A 12,257-nucleotide genomic window follows, 5' to 3' on the forward strand; every position below is an offset into this window, starting at 1 on the left:
GAATTGGGCTTGAGAATTGGGCTTCTTAGCCATGGGTGGAATAACTATATAACTCATACCATTCAACATCATATATTCCATTCGACAGTTCTGCTTTATAGTGGCGGTTCCGGTTTCTACTCTCCTAAAACAAAATAACGTCAATTACATCGGTTTTTCGTAGGTCTCATATCCCTGTGGAATGCTGCTTGGTTTCAAGTATGGTTCGGTATACAGTGACTTTTCTCCCACAAGGTAATCTGCGTATCCTCCAGGAACATCCGGGAGTGGTCCTCGGTCGGCGTTTTTATCATCTTTAGCTGATCCAGAGTGCCACCTGTCATTGAGACGTCAAAAATAAGAAAACAAATGTTTCATATCGTGACGAATATGTACAGTGTAAGGAATAATTCACTACATATTGTGAAGTACTGATAACATTGATGTGAACACAAAGCCATTTTCCGAACTTGTTAAGTAGTCAAGAGATGGGATGCAAGATAGTGCAATTAAGAGCTGAAAATCCAACCAAAAAGAACGGTGTATGACAACGTTGCACGAAGAGTTGGTGTAAGTTAATGTATTCAGAGCATCTGCTGATCCAGAGTGTCATCTGTCGAAGAAGAATTCACAACATATTCGTATACCTTTGATACGACGATAACGGCATAATTGATAACCGGATGGGATAGATGAGATATTGGTGGCAAAACAAATGTATTTATAATAATTGTGAAATGAAAGAAGGGTCGGGTAAACAGTCACTCGCTCACCACAAAGAAGATATGCAACAGCCATCATATCCTTGCGAGTTGAAAACGGAAACAGTTTCCAAGCACAAAGGAAAAAATGGTTTCACCAAGGCACCACGGGTTCATGCTTGCGGCAAAGATTGTTGACGTATTTTGCAAATCTTGTGTTTTTTTAATGATCAACATATTAATCAAAGATCAATGAACTTAAATACCAAACCTCTTGATTAAGCATAAATTAAATCAGCATCAGCTTAATGTGATAGTCGATTAACGTTTTGAATATATTCTAGCAAAAGACTTCAGTCGGAATAGATCTACTAACAAGTGATTAAGACCAAAAGGGGGGGGGGGTATTCATTTTTTACATTTTCATCGCTAGTTGGATGTTTGACCATCTCGACAACCTAGTGGTTTTATATGCTGTACCACGTCGGTCCCGGGTTCTACAGAGCCAAAAAAAATCAATTATGATGGTTGTTCCCAAGCGTTCTTCTTACCCTTTGAAAGAGATGGAGAAGGCCACCATGGACATCAGTACTAGGACAAACATGATCACAGCTGCTACTAGAAGACCAGTAGTTATCAAATCTCGTCCGTGCCACTTTTCTACAGGCTTTTCTCCAACTCTCCCTGCATAGAAATTGGCAAGAAGTATTTTCATGTCACATTGTAATTTACATTTGTTAATGAACAGGTGAACGTACGATATAAAAAAAAAATGTTTAATTTCTTTGATTTTTTTTTACAACTTGGCCATTTCCCTAAACCAATTTAGTGCATCAATGCAAAGTGGCTGATTAATTATTTAGGACAAAATGAAGCTTGATAAAAGTACCACACTATACACACACACATACACATATATATACATACATGTAAAATGCTGCAAATACTTTAGTCTGATCAGTGTGGAATTTATACTCACCTGCTGTATCAGCGGAAGATAAAGGTTGAGAGACAGGGCAGCGAATTTCTGGTCCGCGCCATTGACCATCTTTGTGGCATTCCCAAAGAATGGAATCAGGGGATGTATTACATGTGATGTTAACCACCTCGTCGACCTTGTAATGAGACCTGTAGGTGTCCAGCGATGAAACGGCGGGTATGATTGGTTGGTTGCAGTCTGTTGATCGTAGAACAGCCACAAATTACGAATAAATAAATAATACAGAAAATGGGTCCCCGAACTAACTTGGAGGTAATCATGAGAAGTCGCCTAGGTATTTAAGAATTTTTTTTTTATTTATACTTGTTTTACATTTGATGTAGATTGCAAACCTGTAGAATTCTCTTCCACAGAGTTTGAAAGCCCAGACTTCGGTGACCACCTTCAGAGCAAACTGAAAACATACCTGCCTACATGTAAGAGTGTTTTCTGATAGACATCGACTTATTGTTCAAACATGTATTACATGTAAATTGTTTTAGTTGTTGTTCTTCCCTGAAGCAGCTTCAGCATCTAATCAAGATGTAAAGTGCGCTATATACAAGTCTTATTATTATCATTATTATATGTATTATATCATTATATTTAAATTCATCGGGTAAAAAGAAAGGGGAAAACCGATCCCAGTGGTTTCATGAGATGCCAACACCTTTAAGACATAAAGATAATTTATATGAATATACCTAATATATTACACAATATAATGTAGACTGTGATATGTCAATATGCAATTACCTATGGTGGGGTTTGGGCAGACAATATTCTGTCCGATCCATATTCCGTCAGAACATTCCAAAGGGTACCATCCAGAACCCTCGTTACATGTCACGTTGATATTGTCACCTTCTTTGTATGAGAGACGTGGGTTCTGATTGGTTGAGTGAGGTGGTACGGCTGGGGCACTGCAGTAGGCGTGGCGGGGAGCGGTTACTGCAACGAAATCAATAAACGAGTAGCATAATTACAAAAGGATCCAAAATTAAGATTGATTAGAAATATTGCCGGTACATTACATGCCGACGTACATGTATTTAGAAGAAAGCCCCCAACTTGAAATTAAAAATAGCAATCATGCAAGGAGTATCTTTTTTTTCTCAGAGGTTTATTTTGATATGATTTTTTTTAAATCAAACACGGTAAAAAAGCCGTCGATCAGCCAATGGCTGGTTTTTAGAGATGCATTGCAATATACAATCAATAAAAAGAATAACAAATCATAACAAAGTAAAATAAGTGAAACAACACCTATATTTAAAAAGAGGGTTATATACCTAAAAGAGTTTCAGCTTTTCTATTTAACACGTATATGAAATATAAGATTTAAAGGGGAAGTTCACCCTGAAGAAAACTTTGTTGTAAAAATAGCAGAAAAAATAGTAAAAGATATTGGTGAAGGTTTGAGGAAAATCCGTTAAAGAGTAAGAAAGCTATGAGAGTTCAAAGTTTTGGATTTGTGACGTCATAAACGAGCAGCTGCCCCGTGTGTTATGTAATAAAAAATGCATGAATTTCAAATTTTGAGTGGCTCCTAATGACTTAATTTTGTTTTCTATTCATGATCGGGTGTGAAGTGATTTGTATATTGACATACAAAAGGTACAGTGAAAACCAATTTCAATTTTCTAAGAAAATGACTTTTCATTGATTTTTTACCATTCGCTATGGAGGAATGCTGCTCGCATATGACGTCACAAATCAAATAATTGAAATTCTAATAAGTTTTTAATTATTTGATGAATTTTTCTCAAACCTTCGGCAATATTTTTTATTAATTTTTCTGCTATTTTTACAATAAACTTTTTGTCAGGGTGAACTTCCCCTTTAAATGACATTAAACTAAAAAGTAAAATAGTGCACATAATCATGTATATGTAAAAAAAAATGATAATATCTGTATTCCCATAAATATTGGAGTGGATACCAACAATACATTTGTATAATGGTAGCAGTGGTGGTAGAAGTAGCAGTAGTAGTAGTAATAATAATAATGATAATACTAATAATGATTATAACAGTGATCAAATGATTACATGTACAATAATAATAAATCGCCAATACCTGCAGCGGGACTTGGACAGGAAACGACAGGTCCGCTCCACAAGCCTTTGTTATGACATTGAAGAGTAAAGTAAGCATCACTTGCATCACACGTCACATTAATTCTGTCACCGAATGCATAGTTGAGACGAAGATGTTCCACCGATGCATCGTGAGGAATGTATGGAGCGCTGCAATTAATAGCTCCTATAAGGAATATAATAAAAACAAAAAGGTATTGGTTTAATTTTTTTTCAATTTCATGGAATGCGCGTGTTAAACAACATGCAAATATAAATTAAATAAACAAAGTGTCAATATTACTTCTTGGAATCCTTTCTGTTAAATCGATGTTACCCACTCCCCCCGTGACATCTGACCAATGCCATATTTCTCTTTATAATAACTTCTACTCACTGACTGTAAAATTGTATTTTTTTTCATTAAATTGTACTTTCATATTGCGCACTGCCTTTTTTTAAGAATTGGCGATTTATTTGCTTATCAAAATGACTTTCTATTTTTTTTATTTTATAATTGATTTCATGGCCAGGAAAGTGTCCGCTTAGAAACGTTTGTAATGATCGCCTGAAAAATTAATGTCCGGATTATCATTACTGCTAGTGCTTAACATCTACGTTATTCCCTAACTTGTTCACGACATGTTGGAGAACACTCGCAATTGACCAAAAAAGATAATAATACAAAAAATGACAACATACAGATGTAATATAACATGCTACAAACCACTATGCCCCCAGAACACTTTTCATGAAAGGGGGAGAATATAACGCACACACACAACATATATTTCAAGGGTGATGGTATATCAAAGTTATTAAACAGTTTGGCGAGTTAAGGGGTTATGTAAGCAATTAAAAGTTATGTAAGCAATTAAAACCCATAATTCTCGAACTTGTTCAAGACATGGTGGAGAACCCTCGCAATTGACAAAAATCAACTATTGATAACATACATACACAATATAACATACAGCACAACCACACTATATCCCCCGCACACTTTTCACGAAGGGAGCGGGTTATAACGCACACACACAACAGACATTTAGAGTGTCATGGTATATCAGACTTTATTTTAGCAAAACAGTCTGGTGAGTTAAAGTTGATATAAGACGCAAATAAAAATCCATAAATTTGGTATCGAAGAAAAGCCTACATCTTTTATGAACTGTTCGTCGACACATTAAAATTTCAAAAAATCTTCCGGCGTCTTGATATCCTCGATTGAAATACCCCCAAATAGCGTCTTCCATGAGCTTCAAAACTCCTCATCCTAAATTTTCCAGTTGGTTTGACGTCGCGTCATGCCTTGAGTCACCAGCCGTGAACAGAAAACAATACAAGAGCTATGGAAAAACTTTGTAATGTGTTTTTTTTTAAGTTTGAAAGTAATATAACCCGAAACCCTATGTACAATTGTTGATAATGCATGTAGTTTATACTATGAATGGCATTTTCATGACTTACATTTGTGAGATATGTGTGCTTACGATGGGTTATTTGATGTTTTTACCAAGAAGTGTTTTCTTCTTTCTTGCTGACCGGCAAGATTGTCCGTGTATGCTGTAGATCCGGTCGTTGTTAATTTTTGTTTTGGATGTGTGCGAGCTCCATATGCACACAAACGCATTTTCACGTGGAATTAAGGTGAGAGATTTTTTTTTTTTTGGGGGGGGAAGGGGTTCGGTCTCCCATAATTTTCATTTCCCTTATCCTCATCGGGCCCTTGAAATGACCATTCACGTCTTAATCTTTTATTGGTATAAAAATTACATGTTGGTCGGCTTCGGGTAAGCTTAAATCACTCTCATAGTTTACTATAAGAAGAACTTTTCAAATGTATGCAGTGTGGAGTTTGTGCAAGCAAGCTATCACTATTCTCTATCGATTGTACAATATACTCAGCCCAGTCTGGCAAGCCGCATCACTTCTAGAAGAATATGATATTCATTCACATAAAACTCGTCAGCAAAGAAACGACAGACAAGGAAACTTGTCTAAAACTGGAGTTTATCGGCTTATTATGAGGATTATTTTCAAAATATGAGAGTATGAAGCCTGTCTTATGATATTCTTGGCAGTCACGCACTTACATGTATGATCGCAGTGTATGTATGTCCTGTGCATCTTTATAAAACAAAATATTGAGCTCGAAAAAAAAATCAATAATGGGGGGAAAACAGCATTACAAGTCAAATTGAGATTAGGTTTAGTTTAACACGTCTAAAAAGTGTGATCTGGATTTTTCTGGAGTTTTGAACTTGGCATCAAACAACCATGGTACAGTTGTTGCCTTAATGGAACTTCGCCGCGAGACGCACGTAAGTTCAAAAAACATAATCTCAATAATAATGATAATAACAATGATAATAATGATAGAAATAGCAATAATCAAATAATAATAACAATAATAATATTTAACATTTATATAACGTTTAATACAAAGCTTTTAACCAAACGTCTCACCTGGTTTGTGGCATTTAAAAATGCTTGGTATTTGCCTGACCGTGAATAAAAATGAACAGGTTCTTCGAGTTCCGAAATCATATTAGGGCAACTCTGCACCATGGCCATAGTGTACGAGGTGGTATGCATTCAATTACATAAACCATGTAAACTGAGTGATATTGACCAACTGTACACAAAGCCCATTTTGATTGCTTAAATTGTTTAATCTAAGTATTTCCTGGATATAAAATTTGTTCTTTGATATAAAAAAGTACAAGCTCTCGATAATCTTTAAACTTCCAATATTGAGAATATCGGGGAAATTTTCCTACGTTGACTGGTATTAGGAGGATGAGGAAAGGAGGGGAAGTACAGTATAATGAAATCAGAAGTCGAATCTGGAATATGGGTAGTAGTAGTAGTAAGGATGGTAGTAATGATAGAAATGCATGCAGTGTTTGTAGTATAGTAGTAGTAGTAGTAGTAGTAGTAGTAGAATAATAATAAAGAAGAAGAAGAAGGAAAAAATAGTAGTAGTGAAATGATGGTTGTAATAGTTTTTGTAGTAGTCGGAGTAGTAGAGGGAGTACTGCCCAACTTTGACAAAAGGAAGCAAGTGACACATGAGTCGGATTTGAGTTAGTGTTGTCTCTGGAACACCCTTTGTATGTTGCACGTTGGGAAGACATGGTAGTTCTATGGACGGATATTGAAGAGTCCTATGTAAATGACGAACACACATTGCTCATTTACAACAAATGATACTTTTGTAACTTGCTTCCTTTGGCCAAAGTACGGCAGAGTAGTAGTTGAAGAAGTGGTAGTGGAGGTAGAAGTAGTGGTACTTACAGGAGTAATAACAGTAAAAGTACGAGATGTAGTATTAGCAGTAGTAGTAGAGTTGTAGCAGCAAAAGTACATGTATTAGCCATGTTCTGTAAGATTAGTCTTTAATACTGGAGGAAGTGGAGGAAGGGGAGTACGTCGATGACGAATACTACTACTACTACTACTACTACTACTACTACTACTACTACTACTACTACTACTACTACTACTACTACTACTACTACTACTACTACTACTACTACTACTACTACTACTACTACTACTATTACTACTACTACTACTACTACTACTACTACTACTACTATTACTACTACTACTACTACTACTACTACTACTACTACTACTACTACTATACTACTACTACTACTACTACTACTACTACTACTACTACTACTACTACTACTACTACTACTACTACTACTACTACTACTACTACTACTACTACCACTATTACTACTACTACTATTACTACTACTACTACTACTTCTACGACCAACACCAGCAACAAATATGTAATGATAGAATCTGTAGTACTGATACTATTAATAGTTGAAGTATTAGTGATAGAGGTTGAGGTCATGACTTATACCATTCACAGGCTAACCAGCCCCGCCCTCCTTCCACCATCTTTAAATGATATATTTCTGTTCTATACTATGTAATCATTTCATGGGAACTTCAAACATGCTAGCGGACTCTCTCCCTGTCCACGAGAAAGCCGGTGATTTAAGCTCTTGTAATTTATTTTATTTCCTTGGTTATTGATTACATCTTCAACATGTTCAGGTGTGTATGGAAATGTGATGCCTTGGCCAGATTAATGCGGCGACAGTTGGATGTGAGACAAAAAAAAATGCAGCTATGTCATTGGTTGTTCTACTTTTCCTCCGTAATACAATAGGTTGGTTTATTATGTATTTGTAATTGATATGTACTTTTTGCAACTGATTCTGTCGGAAATAAATGATTAGTAAACACACCCAACCACCCTTTGATTATATTTACTTTCTTCCTTTTCGTAAGCTCATTATTATTTGAAAATTTGGTTTGGGGAGCAGCCTAGTAATTGGAACTGGGTGGTTATAACCCCAGTTGAATATCGTTCTCAGTAGATGTGTAAATACGGATTTCTATCATGTCAATGAATATTTATGTTGCTTTAAAAAGGGGTGAGATAAGATTGGAAAAAGTACACTATTGATTCAGATGAAAAGTGAGGTAAGTTTTTTTCTGCTCATAATCGGTAATGCACGGAAGTTTTAGTAAAATGTGCGCAGTACAAAGGGCGACCAATCCCTTTTGGCAAAGTTATTAAGGGTACAGTCATTTGCTATTGAAACACAAGTTTTCAACTGCAATCATCTTAATTGATATAAGAACGTTTCTTCTGTGAAGTTCAAATGGTTTTCTATTCAAAGGATTAAAAGCATAATAACAATACCAGAACGTCATTTTGATTTTAAATCATCAAAATGCTTACTTCATACCTGATTCAAATCAAAGTAACGCACGTAATTTCGTAATCGCCTTGAAAAAAAAATCACAATACAGCGGGACTGTTGAACCCAATTAGCTTATCACAGTTTGTAGGTTTTAGCAAATGCATGGAATATTATATATTATTGTATTATTATTATATTATTATTCTTATTATCATATGTTATTATAATTTATCTCACCTGTTTTGTGATATCTAACGAATAATTGGTATGTGTTTGACACTGAATCGTACGTGGTATCGACGAATATATATCGTAATGTAAAAAAAAACTTTACACGCTCGTCATAGTGATCGGGCTGTTTTATCAATACTCATTTTTTTTTCTTTTTTTTCCTATGTCAAGTCGTGTATCAAATGAAAATTTTTTGAAGTAAAAAATACATGATGTAGCTGTTTAGAAAAAAAAAAACCCTAAGAAAAAATCACAAGCCAAATGCATCAGCTTTGAAGAAACAGTCAACAGCTGAAACGACTGAAAAACAGGTATTTACCCGCACGTTTTTGGTCAAACCATTGAGGTAATAAAATATCGGACATTTGTCTATCGCCATCTATCTAAAAATAATCTATATCTAAATATATAACTAGTCATGCTAGTAGCCGATTGGTTAGCTGTTGTGCCCTTTTTCACGAACAATCATTTAGCAAGCGCGATATTTAATTTCTCTATTTTTATTAATATGTTCATTCCTCGAAGATGTTTAATTTGGTAGGACCTACTAATATAGAACATGTAGAATAACAGTGTCACGCGCGTAAAACATTCCCCCATAGACTTGTGTGTTAAAATGGCACTTAACAAAAATTCATGAAAAAATAAATGTGAAATTAGAGGGTCGAATGTTTACTACCTTTGGATAGGATAAATATCTGACATTCTATATCTGACCAGCATGACCAGAGAAAGGTATTGTAGCCAGCTCATTTTAAAAATGAATCGCCATTTATGAAGATAACTACATATATGATGGGATCAAATTCATCAACAGAAACAGTAAAATAGCCCCAATTCTTCCGCCAGTCTAAAAATAGTACCAAATCATTGATATATCTTCCGAATTTGGGCAAAGAAAGTTCAGTAGTTACTATTTCTAGAATCAGTGTTAGATTTGAATCATATTCATACACTTTTGCCAATCAGCAATATCAAAGTGAAAAAAAAAATCGAATGGGTTGGGTCGAACTAATATCTTTAGCTCTCCTGGTGTTATTAGGCTCATGGCACCTGAGGCGCATTGTTATTATTTCTACCTTTAGCTTCAGCTCGAACTGCCTTTCAGTGCCCATTGCATTCAAAGAATTAATTCTGCAGGGTACCCATTCACCTCACCTGGGTTGAGTGCAGCACAATGTGGATACATTTCTTGCTAAAGGAAATTACGCCATGGCCGGGATTCGAAACCGCGGGCCCTCTGTTTTAAATTCAGAAGACTAATCGACTGGACCATAACGCTCCAGAAAGAAATGGTCAAACAAGTTATCTAGAAACATTTGCTCGAAACTTCAGGCGATTTCTCTGTCAATGGGTTGGACATTTAGCAATAGACATGATAGACAAAATGAACCATTTATTATCACAGGAAGTAGATTCTTGGGATACTGCTTTTTAAAAATTCTTCTCGGAGGGGATGTGATTGACGAAAATTGCGTCCTCGACGTAAAATTATCAGTGTTTTTGAGGTTATAGGGAACATTTCTTTTCAAACCCCCAACCCTCCAAAAATTTGAGTGGATTACACGACCAAATCTATTGCAGATAGCTTGAAGGGAGTTGCGAAAATAAGTTTGATTCTGCTTTCTGCGCTTATTTCCTTCCGTCTCTTCATGATTAAATGTCTCACATGGTTTGTGACATCCGACGAATATTTTGGGGTAGTATTGGCTAATGTGTAGATTTGGAGATTACATTCAGGAAGGAATAAGCGCAATTGAGCACGAATGTCATGTCGTACGAGCTGGTATAATTTAGAGAGATCCCACTATTATGCTCACAGTATCCAATTTGATGAAAGAAGTTTAAATGAATTACTTCCTTGGAAATGGCGTATGCACACATCATTCACAAGGAACAGTTCCCATCTGCCGTCTGACAGCTTGACGTTGATTGACTATTTCATTAATAAATTTTCGAATTTATTTGCTTCGGACCTATGTATACAGAGACATTAATCATTTTAAATAAAAGTAATGGTAAGTTTTTTTTCAAAGTATAATGATTATAATGATCTTGCATGATGGTAAAATGTTATCATTGAGCTTGCTTTGCTGATTCGGATTGTCTTACAATAGCAACTGGAAATTTTATTTTATAAAAGTTCTTAAACATGGGCAAGGGATTTCTATATACTTTATGTGCTGACGTCATTGCACATCAATATCAGAGGCTGACACGTTTCTGACAACTTTGTTTATATGCATTTTTTTAGCCTCTGAGGAATGTCGCAATGAGATTATGACGTCATATAGATGTACACATCTAAGACATATTCGCATATGAGAGGGGGTGGGTTATTTGATTTCATGCTCTTTTCACCAGTTGCAGACAAATATTTTTTGTATGAACTCACCAATAACACTAATTTATTCAAATCTTTTTCTTAAAAGTTACTTATTTTCAAAATAATGTGTATAATGTTCAGAATAGTATGTTCTTGTTGAATATTGTCAGCTTTGATTAATTATACAACTTTTATGTATTGATATAATTTATCATAATTTGTATGACATATTTTAGGTGAAGGCTTAGTTTAATGGATAATTGAAATTAGGCTTAATGTATTAATTGATAATTTTATATGTTTTGTAAAGCGCATAGAGATGCTTTTGACTATTATGCGCTCTATGAATTTCAAATATGATTATTATCATTATAATTATTACATTATTATTAAATCATATGACAATATCAAACAAAATTGGACAAGGGTGCCCTCTTCAATGTTGTTGATTTGATAACAATGATATTTTTCCTAGGTATAGTGCTAATTCCATTATTATTATCATTTTTGTTTTATTCAGCTACCTACCTAACCTAACCACACTGCAGTCTAAGCAGACCAATGATACCAAAGGATGTTTACTGGAGCTAAATATTAAATTGCTGGAGATTGAAACATGAATGTTCCTACCACTTTTTCACGATCTTAAAATCATCTTTAAACGTCTCACCTGGTTTGTGGCATCCGAAGAATATTTTGGTATGTTTCTGTGGTAAATATTGTGTACCATCGGAGATGCGCAATCCCGTAAGCACAACTGAACACTATAGTCATGTCGATCGAGGTGGTATATTTGACCGTATTCCATCATTGAGTTTACTGAATCCAAGCTGATGAGACAGTAATATGGTTTCACTTGTGGCTTACATGATAATCAAATAGAACAGTTTCCAACTGCCGTCTGACAGGTTGACTTTCAGTTCGTACAAAGAAAAGCTAAACTGCAACACCGTCAAAGTTGTAACACGCGAAAGGGTTTGATTAAAGTGAAGGACACCTGCAAAAATACGCCAAAATGTGTTGAGAAAATACAGGTAGTCTCTGTCCTCGCTAATAGAATCCATGCTACGACTATATGGCATCATCAATATATAATTTGTCATCAGAGTATTTAATTTGATTTTTTTTTTTTGGGGGGGGGGGACAGGGGAGGGATGATAGATAGGAGGGAGATTAATGAGCTAGACAATTTTTATAACAATATATATTTTTTTATTTATA

At 35.2% G+C, this 12,257-nt stretch overlaps 1 protein-coding gene across 1 annotated transcript; it reads right to left on the minus strand.

The window, feature by feature from the left end:
• Nucleotides 1-50: 50 nt before the first annotated feature.
• LOC121405710 (complement C2-like) lies at nt 51-11,810 on the minus strand. The gene is made up of 7 exons (XM_041596631.1): nt 11,764-11,810; nt 8,717-8,772; nt 3,739-3,924; nt 2,416-2,610; nt 1,660-1,857; nt 1,232-1,364; nt 51-316 (listed from the first exon to the last, which is right to left on the minus strand). Exons 1-7 carry the CDS (start codon nt 11,808-11,810, stop codon nt 145-147), a joined length of 987 nt encoding a protein of 328 aa, XP_041452565.1. The 3' UTR covers nt 51-144.
• Nucleotides 11,811-12,257: the final 447 nt, after the last annotated feature.

This window comes from Lytechinus variegatus, chromosome 19 (genome assembly GCF_018143015.1).
Source record: "Lytechinus variegatus isolate NC3 chromosome 19, Lvar_3.0, whole genome shotgun sequence".
NCBI lineage: Eukaryota > Metazoa > Echinodermata > Echinoidea > Temnopleuroida > Toxopneustidae > Lytechinus > Lytechinus variegatus.